The sequence below is a fragment of the Anguilla anguilla genome, chromosome 4 (assembly GCF_013347855.1).
Source record: "Anguilla anguilla isolate fAngAng1 chromosome 4, fAngAng1.pri, whole genome shotgun sequence".
NCBI classification, from domain to species: Eukaryota; Metazoa; Chordata; class Actinopteri; order Anguilliformes; family Anguillidae; genus Anguilla; species Anguilla anguilla.
The window spans coordinates 29,639,091-29,659,623 of record NC_049204.1 but is presented as its reverse complement, the minus strand read 5'-3'; the positions used below and the strand labels follow the sequence as shown (position 1 = coordinate 29,659,623).

Below are 20,533 nucleotides of genomic sequence, written 5' to 3'. Positions count from 1 at the left end.
GACGCGCCGCCGCTCCGGCCCCAGACGCTCCGGGCCGCGGCATCGCCGCCGACTGGAAACAGATGTGGGAACAGGGACCCCGGGAAAGAAGGAAACCCAAAAAAAAAACCTCCATTTAATTGGCAAAACAGGAGGAAGCATAAATTTGACTGCCATTAATAAGCCGAAGCGACGCCGCGCGGTTTTCGGCACGCCCCTATGGCCAGAACATGTGCTCCTCGTTAAGGCCACGGCAACATCTGACCCGCATTATTACCACACTTCACCGGGAGGAAAACTGAAGATTCTTTATGGGCTGAAGAGGGGCTTATTAAATGCTCCAAAAAAAAACTACTGTAGCCAGCATAAAAAATAAAAATAAATAAATAAATTAGCTGTTAAAAATTAATTATTCTGTTCGGGGGCAGTTACTGGGAGAGCGAGCTTCAATTATGCCTCGGCTTGATCTAAGCCACCAACATTCGTAAAAATTTCACCAGTGGCGTCCGGGTTATTTTTGTGTCCAACCTCGTTTTGTCTCCGTAAATAAGAGCGGTAGTTAAAACTTCTGAAGCTAAATGAAATTGTCATATTATTCCGTCTAAGACATGCAGAATCGCGTGATGGATTCCCAGCGCCCGCGTTACACGCGATTTTACAGTCCGTAAATTTGGAGAGAACGCGCGTTTCAGCACTTAATTAGAGGGCGCCACGCTTCTGTCGTCAGAGCGGCGGCCGTGCGAACCTCGGACCGCAGTGGTCGCCGCGGGTGATAGGAGAGGTGATTTGCGGCCGAAGGTCTCTTTAATGTTATCTCCTCCGGAGCGGGACCCCCGGGGGCTCCCGGAGGGGGAGGAGCGGCCCTAATCCCGCAGGTTAAGATCGCCGCTCGCGGGGAGGCGGCGCGGGATCCTCCACGCTCGTTACCCGCGGCCGGCGGCAGATTTACGAGCTCGCGTTAACCCCCCCGAGCGTTACGCTCCCCGCTGGCTCGAGCGCTCCCGCAGGGCCAGGCCTGGGCCAGAGGTCTCCCCACTCTGGCTGGATGGGCCGCAGTTGCAGACAAGGGGGAAATCACAGGTAAATCACACCGCCGTTACTTACGCGGATATTACGCACCGAGATCAGCAGCTCAACGGTGTTTAACCGCCGGAAGGCGTGACCGGCGGCCGTATTTATGAACGCGACCGTGATGGAACTCAACTTTGCGGTCCCGGTGCGACAGCCGTACATAGCGCTGTCATCACCCGCCAAAAAAACGACGGTGTGACCATTCTCCGGCCTGCCCTCATAAACCAACCCCCCTCAGTGTAAACAGAGCTGCTTCACATAACACAGCCGACACTTAACGCTTTTACCTCCAAAAATACATCAAGAGCTATCTGCATGTTATTTAGTCCAGTAAGCTTCTTCGGAAATGAGACTGTAAAAGGTGAAGGACTGTTGCACGTACGTAAATTAACCAAAGGTAGTCCTACAGAACAGCATTATTCAGGAACATCTGTAAATTGGAAATTGCTTTGTAGCGCACGCCCCCCCTTTCATTTAAACGACCTCCACAATCATTCAGGGTTAATGATGAGCAGTGTGACCTGATACATCTAGAAATTAAGTGATATAATAAATGCCTTGTGTTACGCTTTCACCCACAGCCCAACTGCACACGCAACTACAGGACATAAAGATGCTGCTCGCGCTATCCATAAATGGATGCAATGTAAACGCTATGTAAAAAGTAGTGTATAAGAGAGTCTGCTATACGCCCGTAATGTAATGCAATGCAATGTAATGCATATTTTGCCACAAAACTGCAGGGGGCCACGGGACCGATGTGCACGAGGCTACAGGAGACGCTCTGCGGGCTTTCCGCCCGCAAACAAACTAAGGCTAACGAGCTAACGGGCTGAGTCTGAGTCCGCCAGGAGGAATTAGCGTCGCTGCAGGGACCCGCAGAAGCACTGAAGCCGAGGGCCCAACTGTCCTCATCAGGCAGACGTCAGGCCTGAAAGGCCTCTCAAGGCGGATCACAGCACGTTTATTTTCATCTCGCGGCGGGCCGGCAATCCCGGACAGGGAAGCTTCTGAAGCGAGCGGGGCTGCGGTCGCATGCTAATCGCGGAGGCGGGCGGGCGGGCGGGCGCGCGGGAGCGGCCCGGCGGATGAAGCGAGCCATTAATGGCGTCGCGCTCCGCGCGGAGAGGAAACGTCTGAAGAGAGCGTCAGTCAAAAAAACATCTCAAAGGCCCCCACGCTTCCACTGCCCGGTCCCGCAAAAACAACATTTATTTTAGGCCCAAAGTGTTATTCAAACAAATACATTATATTAATTATGTGGGATACCTGACACTCTCGAGAGACGCTTCAAAGGGAGATCGGTCCGGCGACGCCAAATTGCCCGCAAACGGCCGCGCCAATCATACGCCGCATTTAATTTCAGGAAACAATTTATTTAATGGCTGCGCGGGACGGCTCGCATCCAGAGCTTCAGGAGGCTTTCGAGAGCCTGCACCTGCGGAAACTTACGCTGAAATCTCTTTTGTTTTCCATTGGCGATGCAAGGAACGCAAAGGTGTACCTGCACCCTGTCTTCACTGCCGTCTTTACAGTGATGATAACACCAGTAACTTTAGCTGTCGGTGTGATCAGCCATGTCATTTCAGCAACACTCCCCACCGCCAACCAGGCCGTTTTACTATGACATGTGGAACACTATATCAGACATGAACGCCTGCTCTCCACTTCATCTACAACACAACGCCATCAACAGAGATAGAGAGAACCATAAAGAAATCTCAAGTGTGATACTCTGCCAAGTGAACTATTACGAGACCCACCCGTAAGTCACCACTCTGAAGGGGGATGTGCTTCAACCCACAATCACTCAATTCTACTTGAGCAAAACCTTACACGAAGTCAAATTATAATGCGACAGATTTTCTGCAGATACAAGAGGCCTTCATCTCAAAACTGCTCTAAAATGGTCGAAGATGTGACCGTGGTTTTCAAAATCTCCCTGGCAGATGAGCTGACTAGTTCTGACAGTTTATTCAAAGAGACAAATAGAGAACACACAGAGGAAGAAACGAAGGAGTTTTGCATAGATTTGGCTCCCCTATGGAATCTGTATTTCTATCATAGAAAAACACAAAGTAGTGAACAGTCTAACATGAGACAGAAAACATGTGTTGGTATGAAAGTGGGTCATTAGCATGTGGCTGCTCCATGTCTCTTGCAGCACCTTTCAGAACAGTTGGTGCCGATCATCCCTTGTCACCTGCTAGTAATCTCTTAAAGGGCACGGTGGTGTCACTCTGCCAATCACATGTGAATTCATTTTCCACTTCAGAATAGAGCACAATAGCAAAAAAAGATTCTGAGAATGCCCTGGTCAGATCATAGATGCAAGTACGACCACTTTATTTCGCTAGCATATTAAAACCTCCAAATTCCGTAGCTAAATTCCTAAATTCCATTTATTCCCCTCGTATGTCTCAGTTAGACTGTTTTTAAAACAGTTTGAACAGCAAAAAATAAATAATAAATCTGATTAAGACAAATATCTTCAGTTGATTGGCTCCAAATCCACATGTGGAAATAAATCAGATATGTAGCCATGCAATTCACATGTGGCTCATGTGTGGACGCTCAAATCAGAATTGGAACAGTCCACATATGCGTTTTCTATGCTGGTGTACGCCAGCTGGCCAGGGTTTAAAAGACATGATTGGTCCAGAAGTTCATACACCACCCAGCCTGAGGTGCACTGGAGACGTGATTTGAATGTCACTCTCCATGTGACAGATTAATGGCATCATAATCCTGCAGTACTATAGGGTCGCTTCAAAAACTAATATGAGCAGTCAGTCTAAAAAATAGGATCTGTGCAGCAAATGGAAACTGAGCACTGCAGTCAGCAGTTTGAACACAGCCTTGGTGTACATGTATGTCAACACCTCCATGGAATTCATTTAATCTGATCCCGCCTTCTTGGCCAAGACTCCCTTGAAAACTTCATGAGATTTCATATCTCATCTGAGCTTTCCGAGAAAAATACAGGATATATTTTTTAGAAAACGACCCTTTCTCCCCTGGAAGGAGCCTGGTGTGGATAACAAAGCCGCTTCTGACCGCAAGCTGACAACAGAGCCGACCCTTCAATTTCCTTCCTTAGCCGACTAGTGCTTTCAGGGTCATTGGACTTTTACACACTCGCCCCATTCTTAAGAGTGATGAAAGAGTGCTTTGGTCCTTGGTGTTTAGGTAGTGTGAAACTGAGACGTGAGAGGCCTCAGGGCTGTACTGAAACGTGTTCCTCAGAGTCGCCTCAAGCCGGGACGAATGAGAACGCGGCTTTATTAAAGCAGAACACTGATTGGCTCACGTGGGCCTGGCTGCTAACCCTGTGGCGGTGGAAGAACCTGAGCCGCTCGCTGATTGTGAAAAGCAGTATTGTTACTGCCGGTTTCTGCCTCCAGTGTAATACCTTGTGACTCCATCCCAGCACCACACCCATTATTAGCCATTAGCTCTCACATGGGAATCAGTAACCCACGAAAGGCAGTCCTGATAGCACCAATCACTAGACCTCATCCAACCGCGACCGTGTTCGTGAGCCCCGCAGCCAGCTCTGCTTCCTGTGGACAGATGCACGATGGGATGTACGTACCCAGCAGCGTGGTGAGTTTGGGCAGCAGCCCCACTTGCACCATCTTGTTGCGAAGGCCGGTGTCGAAGGAGAGGTTGAGGAGGAGACGCAGGGTGATGTTCAGCAGGTCCTCGTGCTCACACGGAACCAGCTTGGCCAGCTTCTCGATGGTGTCAACTTCGGCCTGCCACACAAAGATGAGAAAAACAAAAGAAAAAAAAAAAACAGTAAGATGTTCCATTCCCGTGTTTAAAGAAACATACAGTACGCTGCACTCTGGTTCCCGTTCCATTGTTGCTCTCAAAAGAGGGTCTTCATGAGAAAGGGAGCGACATGCCCACAAGTACATCGCCACGCTTGAGTGTAGCACCATCTTCCTCTTGGGAATGCCTCTGCACGGACATCGTGTTCACAAATACAACAAACCGTTTATTCATTAACCACCGCAATTAGCACTGAGAAAACAGAAATTTGCGCCAAATTGCAAGACAAAACACAAAAATACACAGCTTCACACTAATACCATAACAACTCAGTGTAATGCAAACCAGTTTCAATGCCACATTCAAACACAGACGAACGCAGGCTTTTCTGCTTACACGTAGATGAAAGAAATGAAAAGCTCTAACAAAGGCTAGCCTATAGCCTCATCACATCCACTCAGCCTGTGTGAAAAGCTAATCAGGCTCAACACCACCTCACTTGTTAGCAGGTTTAGTCTGCAGTCTGCTTCTACAGCGGGGGCGATGTGAAAATCTGTCCTCATTTATACTGTTGTTTCACGCCAGCAAAAACATTTTCAAATCAAAACTCCTCCATAAACAAACACTGCACTACTACTGTTAGTTACAGCTCATTAGTACCCAAGCCACAAATACAATGTTTGACAACAACCATCTGGTATTGCCCAGCTAAATTCTATTAGCAGGTAAATCACAAACCAATGAGACCAATCAACAATATATATGAAAGGTTTTTACTCCCCCAATGAAAGACAATAGCTGATGAAATTCTCAGAATTCTCTTGACTTTCCCTGGTTTTCGAAATCGCCGGTCTCTCTCGCTGGACACATGGTTTTTCGTAAAAACATGTTGAAAGATTTTCAAAGTCCAGCACATTTCTTTTATCTGAGCCACACAGATACAGTAATGGGAAACAAGCAGATAAAAACAACTGCTCCTAATTTGGGATTTATAAATGCACACGAGATTGTTTCCAGGTGGGTACAACAGGCAGAGAGAGGGGAACAACGTGCAAAGGATGCTGCGATGGCCCCTGCGATGTATATTTCCATGCTCTAACACTCACAAGTACTTCACCGATGACCATTTCACTTCAATTCATGAATCCGTCTCAAATGGTTTCAGAACAGGGAAACCACGACAACAATAGAAATCACAGGGAAAGAAGCCAACACAAAAAGCAACAAAAAATGTAAGCACTCCATACTGTAATGAGGAAAAAACTGTTTGTATTCCTTTCATTTCTTTCCAGAATTTCCACGGGCATTCTAATCTCTGAATGGTGCAAGAATTTAATAAAGAACGCTCTGCTCAACTAATCAGTGATGTTCTCCAGCATGTATCTGAAGATCAGAAGCAGAGAGAATAAGGCCGCTGTGGTTCCCTATGGAGGTGAGGTCCAGTCAGATGAACAGGAAGAAATAAACGGAAACCCTAGATTTGCTAAAGGACAAGAGCCTGAACTCAAAAGTAGACCGTCTCACCATGTCGTTCTTGTTCTCCAGGAAGATGCTGAGCTTCTTGAGGAAGGACACCACCAGGACCAGGAGCTCAGCGTTCTCCCTGTCCAGGGTCTTCACCAGCATGTGCACGATGTTCTTGTTCCTCATCTTCAGCTCGGTGCGCGTGTCTTCAGACAGGTTGAGCAGCAGGTACAGGGCCACTACGAACATAGTATGTTCTCCTCAGTCAACACATGCAGTTTCAACCTTCTAAGTAATTGATGTTCTGACAACTACAACGAGACATCAAAATGTTATTTGTTCATTCATTTTTTCATACTATTTGAGTGATGACTGTCAGACGTCCTCAAATCCAACCTAAGTATCATACCTCGTAATAGCTGCTCTTGCTTGGTGAGAAGTCCTTGGTACTTCTTAAATGCTTTGTCATATTCCTTCTTCACATTCTGGTTATCAGAGTCATCTTCACGTACAGTGTGTCAAGGAGGGACCGATTTGCCAGTTTTAATTCAAAAATAATAATAATATACCTGTGCTCTACGATTATCAGCACAAAAACAAATGAACATACGTAGGACTGTACCTACTTATGTATATCATTTTGATGTAATATTGTAAATGTTTTTATTTTCACTGATTCTTTCAATGCAGCCCGCAAAAAAGGCTCCAATCTTTTCCAAAGCTGTAAAAAAGAAAACTATGAGCAGAAAATGCACTGAAAGTACAAACACATCAGCCCTTCCCCTACATATTTCAATAAATAATAAGTGTCACTGCTGTTGGATTCTGGCAATAGTCTTGATAAACTGCCTGAATAAAGCAATGCTCAATAAGTGCACTGACACCTTTCTTTTTCAATGAAATACAGGTGGACTGGCACTATTCCTAGTCAGTGTATTGCTGGTGAATCTGCTCCATGACTTTTGACTCAATGACTCACACTGAAATCACTCCGACTCACTTCTGGTTTTGCATTTTACTCAATCTGTGAATAGCTGTTGCACAGATGCCATACCCCCTCGGTGAATTGCTGCTAGATTCATGCTATACTTACTCAGGTTACCTTATCCACTCTGTTTATCACAGACAGATTTATAATAAAACTCAATCAGTGAATCACTACACTTGCTCAGTGAAGGATATAGGCCTTCTTCTTTTTCTGCAGTTCATCCTGCCATAGGTCATATCTCTTCAGTTCATGCTCAATTATGTTCATGCACAGTGCTCCAATCTTGTAGTGCGTGATCAGCCCATGGAACTGCGAAAAGCTGACAAAAGAAAAATGAAAACCAAAGATGGTTTTTTTTTTCTCTTCCAAGGAAAGGATAAAAAAGATTTCCAGATTGCAAGAAAAATGGTCCAACTGCTTTATTGTAAGCTGCAAGGAATGTGTCTTTCCAAAGCTGGGTTGCATTAATCGTATGTATTTGGAAGAAGACTGGATCTGTGACGACAATGGTCTAATTTCAGAAGCGTTACATTTAGTAAAATAATGAATTATATGTGTCAAAAACCAGAACACTGCTGTCAATCAGGGTCTCTTGCCCATGATCTGTGTGACAAACTAAATAATTTCCAAAGTCAAAAGCATCATTTCCAGATGACTAAAGACAGGGAATACTATAAGCTTTAAAAAATTGTACATCACTTAATTACAATCACTTTAAATCCTGTTTAGTTGATAGTAACTACCTAAGTCTAAAAGTCTTTAAAAACTGCATTATGATACATTTTCATAATTGTATTTTCCATGTACTAATTATTATAGCTCTGACAGTGCCAATGACAACAGTTTACAGGATTTCATCTTCAGATAATTAGCTCAATCAGCAAAGATTACCATGTTATATGAGGCACTGATGGAAAAGAAGGGCACAAACCAAAAAACCAAATGCAAATATGATTGACAGGCAAAGATGTTCACATGCAATATATGGAGACTGGCTCTTCCTCATATCTTAAAACTAGGCTACCATCTTCTTCCTCACAATGATAGTAGTTTTTCTCACTGTATGGTCAAATTTCACCATTTTAGGCTTTCCGTATTTATCTAGCAAATTATGGCATAGTAACGAGAGTTAATCAATATGATTTTCTTTACTATTTGGACCCTTAGCATTACAGGATTTAATTGCTGTGTAAAAATGTCATCATTGCATTCCTGTGTACATCAAACGCCCCTGCACCGATGAGTCATCATTGCATTCATGTGTACATCAAATTCTCCTGCACCAATGAACACAGGGCCAAAATGACATCAACACCTAAATAACACACTGCAGGACAGAGAAGCCAACCACTAGGACAAACAATGTCCCACAGATTGCCAACGTCCCAGAGATCCCCCATGATTATGAAAACGGGGAATAAATTAAGAGGGGGTGAAGGGCTGTAAAGGGGAAAGAAAACAGAGGCGTCAGAAGTACCTTGAGAAACAGAAGAAGACGTAGATGATGGTTGTGGCCAGCTCCACGCTCTGCTTCCAGTCCTCTCTGAGGACCCGGGCCAGCGCTCCCAGCGCGGTTTCTGATGAGTAACAGACACCGCGCCATTGGTACTCTCACCGCATGAGGGATATGCTTGCCTCACCGAGAAGACACGCTAGGCGCTTTGCATTCCCGCTGCGCGTCTTGCTATTTTCTCACACATCCAGCCATGTCAGCTGGGTATGAGGTTAGCGTTCATAGCGTGATCGCTCCGAGTCATGGTTCAGATGCACAATGGATTTTGACAGGCAAAATGGATGACGCCTAGCTGTTGTTGCTAAAGAAAACAGCCCTGTTGTCAGGCAGGGACAAGCTTAATTTGAACATGGTTTACTTAAGAATGGGACAATATTCCATTCCGTGAGAAGGAAACTATTGTATCATCCACAAAGCATAATAGGGGCTGTATTTTCATTTGCAGCTATTTGAACGATAATTACAATACTTAGTATAACGAAATACTGAGTAGTTTGACAGACTGAAAAAAATTGCAGTGTCAGATATTTCTGTTGTCACCCATTTTGAAAGCTCATACACTTTTTAATTCATCCACCGAGAAAACATAACAAAAGCATTAGCGGAAGCAGAGGTGTACCGTTTTGAAGCAGCTCCTCCAGGTTGTCAGGGTTACGGGCCAGCTGGAGGATCAGGGTCGAGCCCCTTACTTTCTCTGGGATATCCTCGTACAATAGCTCAACGTAGTCATCTATGTTGTTAATGTTGGCCTCCTCGTCAATCTATGAACACAGGCTATCTATCAGCACCCAAAAGCAGTATGCATTTTACCTTCAAATCAGCTCCTGAAAACAGCATGTACTCATTTCCATACCTCCATTCCTTCAAATGGGGTCAGATCTCTCGGTTTAACCTGGCGCTTTTCTCGTTTTTCTGTATAAGAAATAAAAACCAGGTGAATGTCTTCAACTGATGTATCAATGTTTTCAACTTGGAATTAAAACTAAAATAGAACTTTCCAGAAAAAAGCATCTTGGCTTGGCTAGGGGACGCACACACTTTGAGGGTTCTTTAGTTCAGCTGTATTAACTATTGCCACTCTTACCTTTACCGTTCGGTTTCCGTCGATTCTGTAGATAGAACAGCAACTGCTCGACTTCGGCCAGTTTTGAGGGGTGTATAAGTTTGCACTCCTCCACGACCTTGCGAGCTAGAGAAGCGATGTCAGTGTTCGCGTTTAGGCTTTTGAGGCGAATGCTGCAGTAAACAGAGATGTCACATTAATTCCGCCTTGTGGCTTTCCTAAATATTAATGGATAATATTAATGCAAGGTACTACTGAGGCTTAATTGTGGAAGTTCTAAAGGCATCAAGACGCATGATGTTCAATGATACATACGGCATATTTTAATTCTGCCATTACTGTTTCCTTTATACATACCAAAATTCATATCCAAATCAACAAAAACATCCAAAAACACCACAGTCAAGTAGCACCGGCCACACGTCTTACATTTTCTGGCACTCCTTCCGTTCCCCAAGCATAGGGTCTCCCATTTCTCCCAGAATAGTGGCTTCCACTTCATACTGAACCACAAGGGCCTTTTCAGTTGGATGAACATCTAGGTTTCCCCCCTTTACTTTCCTATAAAAATTAAAAAACAAACAGTTACCTTAGCCAAGGCTAGACATGCTGATTCACGGTAGCTATCAAGTTATGTTTGCTATCTACCTGACTTGAAGACTGACGGACACTCCCACTGAAACCATAGTGCAGCTAAGCACACACTGGCCTTGGACCAGTAAACCAAAACAAACGTTAACGATTCCATGAAGACGTTAATGATTGTTTCAATTAGTGCCGGAATCCGTTTATCTGTACTACTCCGGCGACGAAATTATGGCCTATATTTGAATGTTAAAGCTACCGCCGACTTGGTGAATGGCAACATTTTACAGCAACATTCTAGAGGGCTAACGATATTATAAAGCTTGCTCGCTACATTTTATACTGCAGTGTACATGTTCTATTAGCAAATATGTATTGATCTAGAATAGCCAATTACCTAGCTAATTTGTTAGCTTCTATAGCTAGCTACCGTTAACGTTGTTTACTACCAAGGGAGGTCCGCCTACTAACACTTGTCTGTTAACGTTACAGTAACAACGGGCTCCACCCGAACAATGATGACCCATCAAACATTACAAATCAAATTACAAATAATTAATATGAGTAACGTGTTTGTAAAGCGGACGCAGTTCGTGTTAAAATAATGATGTGTGTTTATTGCATCGATCTTGCCGGTTAGTTAGCCTAGGCAGTTAGCTCACAATCTTTCTTGCTAAGGTTAGCCATCGCTACCTATCTTGGATCTTGCTCAGTCAATCAACAGACATCATTTTAGCCAAAAAGCTAGCTTGTTGCTTATTGAACGTTACCTTTTTAAATATCGCGCATCCTCCGACTGCATTTTGCCCCTATCACAGAAACCCGTATCACCGGGATACTACTGTCTTTTAATTTACAATATGCAATGTAACGGTCACTACTGTCTACTTGTACAATATTTCATAATTCACTAGGTTAATATAACGCTACTGTTCGTTGGTGTTGCTATGGGCCGACAGTAGACGTCCCAGCATGCAATCGTGAACCAATACTAAAAGAGAGGGACAGCTCTTCTGTCGACTGTAAACACTTTTAAAGTCGACGCCTCCCTTAGGCCAGGAGGAGAACACTTGGCACATGCAACAAAACAGCTCTGTTTGAAAAATAGAGTAAAATCAAAGTGTAAGGCAATGTGTTTTCGCAAATATTTTGACTTACCTCTTGGTGTCAGTTTTGGCGTCTGAAGTTCATCGTCTGTTAACAGATATGCTTGTAATTATTTAAATAATTGTGCATGATTCTTCTATGGCCATGGGCCAATATTTCTTTTCTTTGTAGGGGTGGGATACATTTGGTTTTCAGTTTGTTGTAAAATGGCCCTATGTTAAGAGCTGCAAAATAGCAAATATATGTTTTCCTAAGTAAGAAAGTTATGTTTGTTAAATGATTGTATTTATAATTCATACCTATAATCATATGTATGAACATCATTTACATTGTACATATTGATGTATTTCAAAGGTGGTGTGCATTTCGATAAACAGTTTCAGGCTAAACATGTTTGTTTGTCAGAACAAGTTTATTTCACTGTTGTGCAGGATTTATGGGCGACAGGTATATATCCGCTGAGCCGAGGCACTGGTCAGTTTGCTATTGGCAGGAAAGTGAGGATTGCAAGGTCAATTTTAGTTACAGAAATTACGTGCACCAGAAATGCTGAGAGGGCAAAAACTGAGAGGGAGATAGTGTGACTCTCTTCTGATTATTCATCTGAGACTAAAAATAAATCTCAATGAAAATTTGGGGGACTTTTTTTCACTGTGAACAGGGAGAGGAAACTCTAAAATGTAGAAGCATTTATTATGTTTACAATTTGAAATAAAATGTTTGCATGCCTTTTTTATTGGTTTTTTTTGGAATGGGGCTCAGAAGTAAACACTGTCCTTTAAAGACTACAGCAAGCTTTCTAAAGCATGCCTCCTCCTATGCATACAAACATGAGAAGGACCCAGCAACCTATGGCAATTCTAAGAATAGCTGATAGGTGAATTTCCTGTCAGCTTTTTGAGTTAATGTATGTCCCTCTATGTGTCCTGGTATTTGTGGGTCAGAAGTATGGAATTCATTTAGCCTGTCTATTTGAGCGGTGAGAGAGCAACTGTGCAGCGCAGATAGTGTTGCTCCTCACTAAGCAGCCGACCCTTCAAGCCGCGGAAGGTTTCAGCACTTCCCAAGAAAGGGCTCGCTTCTGATCAGTTACAATGACGGTGCCAAAGTCCTGCAGATATAGCAGTGACAGCGCCCTGGCCAGTGTCACTGGAGCACACACTCACACACAGTCGCACACTCGCACGCGGACACACAGACGCACCACAGCTTTGGCTCTCTGAACCGCACAGCTAGCATGGAGTACAGAGGAGCTCACCAAGCCTTCCGCAGGCGCTGGAAGACCACGGACAATGACCTCTGCAAGCACAGCATGTCTTTTGTCCTTCACAACACTCTCAGGAATGAGTTTTTTGCCAGTTACCTGTATCTTCTGGAACAGATTCCCCTGGGTAAGAGCGGAGAAGGGAACCCCTGCATGAGATGTCGCCTGTATGCACAGTACAGCCCATGGGCATGCTGCGAGTTGTCAGCAGGTCATCTCAGTGGCATTTATTTGTATATTGTAAGATGTTTAAAGAGTCAGGCTGCGCGACCACCAACAGCTTTTAAGAAAGGTTGCAAAAGAAATATTGCTAATTCTTTATTCATTCGAAACTAACTGAATTTAGTACCAAAAAGTGTACAGTATATTAGATGTTTATACAAATATTACTTTACAGCATTTATTTATTAACTTAATAAACGGTCAGGGAAAATTGCAAAAGTAACTTGCATGAACACTTAATGGCACTAACATTTAAGAGAGGAAAATAATCTAGCCAGAAACAATCATTTTCTAATCATATTTTGTGTTACTCTCAAACATGCTGTTAAACATCTTAGTCCAGATAATATTCACAAAATCATTACCCCACATACAGCGTCCACTTAAAACAAAAAGGTTTAGCTAAAGATGGAATGTTAAATACATTATTTATTTTATAAGGAAAGTGGTATTTCTCCAATAATTTGGTTCTATTACTTTAGTGTATAGCATTTTGTTACTAGTCAGGTAACAGATTCAAAGTTGTGTCACACCCCTGAAATACATGCCCTTAATATGTTATGGGGATGCATACTGCAAGGACATGTACAGCATGAATGAAAAAATATTGACTTATTATTAACTCATTTATTTGTCTGTTTGTTAATTTGACAGACATATCCATCCTGAGAAAAATGACTGAAAACATAACCCCGGGGTGAAATGTAGAAGTGGGAGATAGAATATCCTGCAGTTCTATGCATGTATCATAGGCATGGTTTTGCTATGCTTATCCTGCTTCTAGAAGTTCCACTTCAGGGTCACAGGAATGTATGCATATCAGAATACATTCTCATGACCACGTCTGTCATCCCTTCGGCTTCTCAAGCTTCCTCCCTGCTGATCTGTTGGGCTTGGCTCATTTATAATGGGAGAGGTGACACATTGTAGGACTTATTTACACGCACTTCGGTAGAACACAGCTCAGTCCAGTGTCTGAATTGTCGGCGCGGTCCGTCTTCGGGGACAGTTTCCAACTGTGTGCAAGTCTCACATTGTAATGAGCAAAGTAAAGCTACATGACAACGTCGTAAATTTTGAGATTGGCACGTTCCGTCACCCCTTTAAAGCGTCTTCCTCCTGCCGGTCATCTTACCCCAAAGAGTCTTGTGTAGTGTGGCATCGGTGAATCTCCTGGATTTAGACTTTATTATCATAAGTGGGAGTGTATATGTCTGGGGCTCTAATTTAAAAAAACACATGCTTCCATGCAATGACATAATAAAATGCTTAACCCAAAACACATTAAAGTCAGATATCATGTGACGGTGTAAAACAGGGGTTAGAGAATTTGGTTTGTAACCACATTGTGGGATTCATGTATAAGTGGGGCATTCTTCCTTTGAGAAAAAATTAATTAGAATAATGTAAGAAAATGCAAAGGTGTAAAAATGGAAAAAAAAGTCACCCTGGATAGGGATTTCTGCTGAGAAAATAACGCATTTAAGTTTAGACTGTGGGGCACACTTCAATTCAAAAACTGTGAATGCAGAATAATTAAATATATATATATATATAGTTTAACTCTGGCCAAAATACTGTTACAAAATGAATGTTTAAAATAAAAAGACTGAGTTTGATTTAGTTATGTCCAGTTTACCTCAGACCACCACTGCAAATCAGCTTTTATTCTTGGTACTGTACCCTGAAATTAAATTTCTGGTTGTATTATCCCAACAGATAGATTGTAGCTTCTTAAATGACTCCAGCTTCAGTGTATTCACCCTTTTGCCCTCTTGCCCTTTTAATTTTGTGTTCATTGTACAACAGTGAAACTTTATCCCGTTACCTGTGAGTACATTGATGGAGAGAAGCAATTCTATGCCCGGGCGCAAGACTTCTACAAAGACGTCGAACCCTCGGAGGAGGGGATGATGGGAGATTTTATAGAACTCTCCCCTATCGACCTTGAGGGCTCCAGGCAGTTCCTGAAAAAGTTTGTTGGGGTAAGTTTCTGTTATCAAAAGCAGTATTGTCATTTTATCTGAATAGTGGTACAGTAACATGTACGTATGAATAAGCGCAAAATTATATATTGTACTGAACATCACGCTGTCCTGACTTACTGCATTTCATTCATGAATAAGCCTGGTTCAGCATGTAATTTAATTGGCATTCTTGAATTATAGATAATTAAATAAAAAGCTGTGCGTGCACACCTGCTCCATATTCAATAACCCTCCAGAGATTAAAGTTAGTGTGCTGACAGCAGATATTCAGGTAAACATCCTCAGAGGAATGTCAAGGCCAGCACTCTCAGAATGTGTGCGCTTATATGTGCATGTACATGCCTGTGCTTGTGTGTGCGTGTGTGTCAGTGTATACAGTTGTAACGATATATGCATACAGTGTGTGCCATAGAGACATGCTATTTATAGTCCCTTCTCTGGTATGCTTCCTGACCTCTTTTCTTATCATGGCCAATAGGATTTAAGTTAGTTAAAGGAAGCAAATGCAGATAAAACCCAGCTCTATGATATTCTCTGCTATACTCTCATATGTGAATTACACTCATATTCTTTATTATTGTGTGGAGCAGGACATTCAGTAGAGGACATGTATATGTTAAAGGGGAGTAGAAATACAAACTACTGATCCTGCACTTCTGCCTGGAACATCTGTCTGATTTTCAGAGTGATAGTTATGTTTTCATAGTTAAGTTCTGGACAAATGCTCAAATTACTGTACACCATAACTGAGTAGGTTGCTACTTCTGCCATGCCATCACTGTTCTGGTGCAGTGAAAAAGAAAGACATAACACTTTTGGTGTTACAAGCTGGATATTTGTACTACAGAAAGTTATTGGAACTATTTAATAATTGCTCAGTGTAGACAAACCATTCATTTTGTTAGTAAATTTGTTTTGGCTGATTTTCGTGACTTTTATCCTTGCATGTTGTGAAAGGTCTGGATTGATCCGCTGATGTGCTTGTAGCACAATTCAACAGAGAAACAGCACGGACAATGGCCATAGCTGAAAATCACACACAATCACTTTAGGTCATTCTAAAATAACAACTTGTGGCCTTGACATGTTCTTCACATTAGTAAAACTGAGACACAATGTTAACCCGGCTGGATATTGACAAAATGATCGGGAGGACATTGCTGAAAATAAAACATGGGAAGTATGTAGTTCCTTACCAGTCTTTCACAGTATATCTGATGAGCCCCATTGACTGTAGGGGGAGACAGGTGGAGAGGAGCTGAGGTACCATGGTAACAGGCAGGTGGTCACAATCTCCTCTCTGTGACAGGGCCCTGGAAAGGCTGGAACGCAGCGTGCCCTGGACTGCGGCTCCGGGATCGGAAGGGTCACCAAGAACGTCCTCTTGCCCGTGTTTGAGACCATGGACATGGCTGACATGATGGAGGAGTTCCTGCTCCATGCGCACGAGAGTTACCTGGGCAGTGATAATGAGCGCATTGATGTATATTACTGTTACAGCCTGCAAGAGTTGACACCCCAAGTGAAGAAATACGATGTGATCTGGATGCAATGGGTTGCATGTGAGTTACATTTTTAGTGTGTTGTGTGGGTGTGTTTGAGAGAGGGGGGGGGGAGAGAGAGTGAGAAAGAGAGAGACAGGGAGATCAAGAATATCTGGTGGGTGCAGTATATCATATTATTTTCACAGCTTAGTGGACTGTGATTGAATACATTTAAAGTTGTCTATGGGCTCAACTTAGCACAACTATTTTCATCACTTCACAGAAGGCTGTACATGTGTGCGGAAGGAGAGGTTATTTTTGAAACTCCCTGGAGTGCACAAATATTAATTAATTGAATTTAAATACTGATATTTCTTTACTGTTGGCCTTGTCTATTAGATCAGTGGTTCCCAACCTGGTGTACCCCTGTGTAAGCTGGTTTTCATTCCAACCACAATTGCACTTCCAGAATTTTAACAGGTTGTTCATTTTCCTTAATTAGGTGCTTTTCTTGTTTAGATGGAATATTTACCCTCTTCAACCACATTATATCAGAAAAAGCAATGCATGCCATTCAAAATCCCCATGTGTATTGTGCCGCATTGCAAACAATATTTTTTTATATAAAAAGGTAAATTATTTATAACTGGTCAAATTAAAGACCGAGGCGAATCAATAGGCTTCTAACTGGTCGAAGTGTGGACACCTGGCCTCTAAAACTAACCATCTCCAAGATAATGAAGAATTCAAAGACAAAGCAAATGATAACGAGCCACACCTACATTGTGTTAATTAACTTCAGTCTTTCAATTGGTCCAAAAAAGTTTGTTACCTATTTTATGTAATTGTTTGCAATATTGCACAATAAGCATAAAAATGAATTTGGAAATTATATTGTTCAGGGCTATTTTTCACATATTGTGACTTAAGTGGGTAAATAATCCCTCTAAACCCGAAAAGCTACTAATTAAGAAAAATTAACAACTTGTTAAAATTTTGGTATTGCAATTATGGTTGGAACAGAAAACCGAAATACACAGGGGTACTCCAGGCCTGAGGTTAGGAATCATTGTATTAAAGTCATAAGGTGTTAACTTTGGTCTGAATATTCACATTTGTTTGTGCGGTACTCTAGGTTACCTGACTGACAAGGACCTGATGGAGTTCCTGATCAGGGCCAAAGCCAGCCTGAAGCCAAATGGAGTCATCATCATCAAGGACAACATGGCCAGGCAAGGCTGCAAGCTGGACCCTGTTGACAGCAGCATCATCAGACACTTGGACATTATGAAATGCATCATCACCAAAGCTGGTCTAGACATCATAGGAGTGGAGAAGCAGGAGGGCTTTCCTGAACAGATGGTGCCTATCTGGATGATTGCCATGCAGTAACGTCAGCGTCAGGCCTGCAGAATGACCAACACATAGGAGAGCCATATCTTCACTCAAATTAAAAAACAATGGCTTACATTTTCATTTCACTTCATTTCAGGAGTCATTTCAAAGCAGGCTTCTGTGGCTGCTTGCAGCATGTAGATTTCTACAGTAGCACTGTGTCCAGAAAGGCAAATCCCATAAGACCCAGAGAATCAGATTCATGGAAATGCGTTTTCCATGCATTTTCCTTTTTGCCTTTACATGTAATATTTTTTTTGTTGTCTCAGTCATTCCCATTGCTCAGTCAGACCATAGCCATTCCCTTAGTCCACATTAAATGCTCAGTCAGAGATAAAGTTACTGAGCAAACGTTTAACGTGTTCAATCCCAAAGATGTAAAGAATAATAATATTAACATGCCCTCTACATGCAGAATATTCTATACAGAAAGTATATCATGTTTACACTTCCTCATGGAAAATACATATGTTTATTAGATCAACCCAAACCTCTGAATCCGGGCTCTACACCAAATTTACCTCCATACAAGCACTACAATAACGCGTTTTATATGAATGTTCGGTTGTTTGTTCCAAATATAGTAACACTTTTTTGTATGCATCCCTGTACCTCATTTCCTTAATAAGACCAACTCTTGCACAGATATAATTTATGACAAATATATAAAAGCATTACTAACATGCACTTATGTGCTTCAACTACCAAAGGATCATGATGAGGGTGGAACTATTTATCATATTTCACAAGTTCCTTAAGTTCTACCGTTATTCAGGATAGACAGGGCTTGAGCTCACACCGTGTATGTTACCAAATAGAAAAATAAAGAAGTAAACTTCAGAGGGTGGAATACTATCACTTATTCTAAAAAGTACTCTATTTGTCATTGGTCAGTGCATATAATCACATAACCCTCTCTGTCATGAACTATTAATTTTCAGATTTGAGGGAATGTACGTCATACATACATTTTTGTTTCTGAAAATGCTTCCCCACCCATTTTTTCATGCTGTAATCTCCTCAGCCGATGCAGGAGAGTATACACAGGCACACACTCATCTCTGAAGTAAGTGATGTCACCAGCTGCTTCTTTTCACACCACAGCTGACAAACCAGGCTTGCACAGATATGAGTTGGAGGAAGGGACTTCATGCACAGATTTTAAATGCAGACTGTGGGTCCCCAAACAACCAGTGGGGGTCAATAGAGAGTGATGAGACGTGGATTCCCTCTGACTGAACCTTCCCTAGCCCTGGGTTGAGCTACTGCTGATTATGCATTGCTCTGCCACACTCAGGCTTCGATCCGGGACTATGCAGCCCATCCATGCTCCAGAACAACACCTTAATAACATGAGCCACTCTTCAGCCCTAGATACTTTACATTTTGCATGCAGATGTATATATTGTTGAAGTTTTTTAAGTTATTATGGTTTCTTTTTTTAACCTACCATATCACAAAGAATGATATTCAATGGTACGACAATGATATGTGAATTGAATTTTCTTTTGTGGTTTGTTTCAGCATGAATTCCTAATTCCTTAAAGATTTTGTCTGATATTACAGAAGCTATACATAATAAAATATGAACAACAAGATCTGTTTTGTTTTATTGTTTCCGATGTCCTTACCACAATATTAATGGTTGGCTGATTTTTTATTGTCATCCATTGACATAAAAAGAAACACATAATTTAATTATGCACATAAAATCAAATATTGAAAAACTGTTTGATTTTGACAGAATTTGTTTGAGATTTCTGGGCACTGACATTTGCAATTTAAGTTTGCAGATAGATATCTGAATTCAGGGAGCAGTGCTTGTGTGTGAAGTAAAGGAAGTGCATGTGTACATGTGTGGTTGTGTCTTTTTTTTGGGGGGGGGGGGCGTGGGGGGCTGATAGAAGCACAAAAAAAACTGAAAAACCACCATGGTCTCAGTCTTACTCTCAGTGGAGCGTATATGACACATTTTAAAATTGATTTAACGATGTAGGAAACAATTCTGTATTAAGAAACCTTTCAAAAGAGCTTGCTAGTAGAGAATTAGTTCAGATATATCATTTAGCTTGAGGCAGCTACACAATTATCTCAGAAACGCATGATTTAATCCGTGTGAAGTCTAGGTACTCTTTTTTTAGTGATTTCTGGAGGAGCGGGAACAGATGACATCCCGATCCAGAAATAGATCCAGTTGGAGAGGTCACTGGGGCAAGCGTGTCATAACCGCAGGACTGTTTCTGTGACGACTCCTTTTCATTATCTGTGCCTAGTAGATGTTATTAAATAGGGATCATCTTAATTGTTTTCTAAATGTTATTCCTGGTGCCATGTGCTTCCAGTTAGAGCTTAGTCACATGGAGGGATGACATCATCGCACTCATAACAGGAAATAGCTTTACATGATTCTGTGAGGTACTTTAAAAACAGAAAAGTATAATTATTACAAAAAAGAAACCGCTTTCTTGTAATAATGAGGCACTTTATTTGCCTGTTATTAAAAAAAAGAAAATACAAAGACTGACAGGTTTTCTATATATTTCACAAATATGCAGCAATCATTGATGGGTTTGTAAGAATTAATATTCATATCTATTTTTTTTTTTTAATCAGATCAAAAATCTGATCAAACA

The 20,533-nt window shown here is 42.0% G+C and overlaps 2 protein-coding genes across 3 annotated transcripts in view; one reads left to right on the top strand and one right to left on the bottom strand.

Annotated features, from left to right (window-relative positions):
• kifap3a (kinesin-associated protein 3a) overlaps positions 1-11,429 on the bottom strand; it is a 26,066-nt gene extending 14,637 nt beyond the window's left edge. Inside the window, exons 1-10 of one of the 2 annotated variants that reach the window (XM_035412006.1) lie at positions 11,211-11,429; positions 10,285-10,416; positions 9,877-10,028; positions 9,646-9,704; positions 9,412-9,553; positions 8,757-8,856; positions 7,474-7,598; positions 6,701-6,799; positions 6,352-6,530; positions 4,646-4,808 (exon numbers count right to left, since the gene is read on the bottom strand). In XM_035412006.1, the coding sequence (XP_035267897.1) occupies positions 4,646-4,808; positions 6,352-6,530; positions 6,701-6,799; positions 7,474-7,598; positions 8,757-8,856; positions 9,412-9,553; positions 9,646-9,704; positions 9,877-10,028; positions 10,285-10,416; positions 11,211-11,242 (1,183 nt within the window). In that variant the 5' untranslated portion in view covers positions 11,243-11,429. Of the gene's footprint in view, positions 1-4,645; positions 4,809-6,351; positions 6,531-6,700; positions 6,800-7,473; positions 7,599-8,756; positions 8,857-9,411; positions 9,554-9,645; positions 9,705-9,876; positions 10,029-10,284; positions 10,417-10,503; positions 11,110-11,210 lie in introns of those variants that run through there. The other variant, XM_035412005.1, reaches the window with a different exon arrangement.
• Positions 11,430-12,599: 1,170 nt separating this feature from the next.
• mettl11b (methyltransferase like 11B) lies at positions 12,600-19,479 on the top strand. Its single transcript, XM_035413286.1, has 4 exons — positions 12,600-12,938; positions 14,843-15,018; positions 16,331-16,583; positions 17,641-19,479. The coding sequence occupies exons 1-4, from the start codon at positions 12,785-12,787 to the stop codon at positions 17,895-17,897; spliced, it is 840 nt and encodes a 279-aa protein (XP_035269177.1). The 5' UTR covers positions 12,600-12,784; the 3' UTR covers positions 17,898-19,479.
• Positions 19,480-20,533: the final 1,054 nt, after the last annotated feature.

Bases quoted from the DNA above. Each gene is read 5' to 3' on its own strand.
- mettl11b (XM_035413286.1), top strand. From the start codon at position 12,785: ATGGAGTACAGAGGAGCTCACCAAGCCTTCCGCAGGCGCTGGAAGACC. The intron at 12,939-14,842 runs GTAAGAGCGGAG...ATTGTACAACAG, and splicing joins TCTGGAACAGATTCCCCTGG to TGAAACTTTATCCCGTTACC. The intron at 16,584-17,640 runs GTGAGTTACATT...GCGGTACTCTAG, and splicing joins CTGGATGCAATGGGTTGCAT to GTTACCTGACTGACAAGGAC.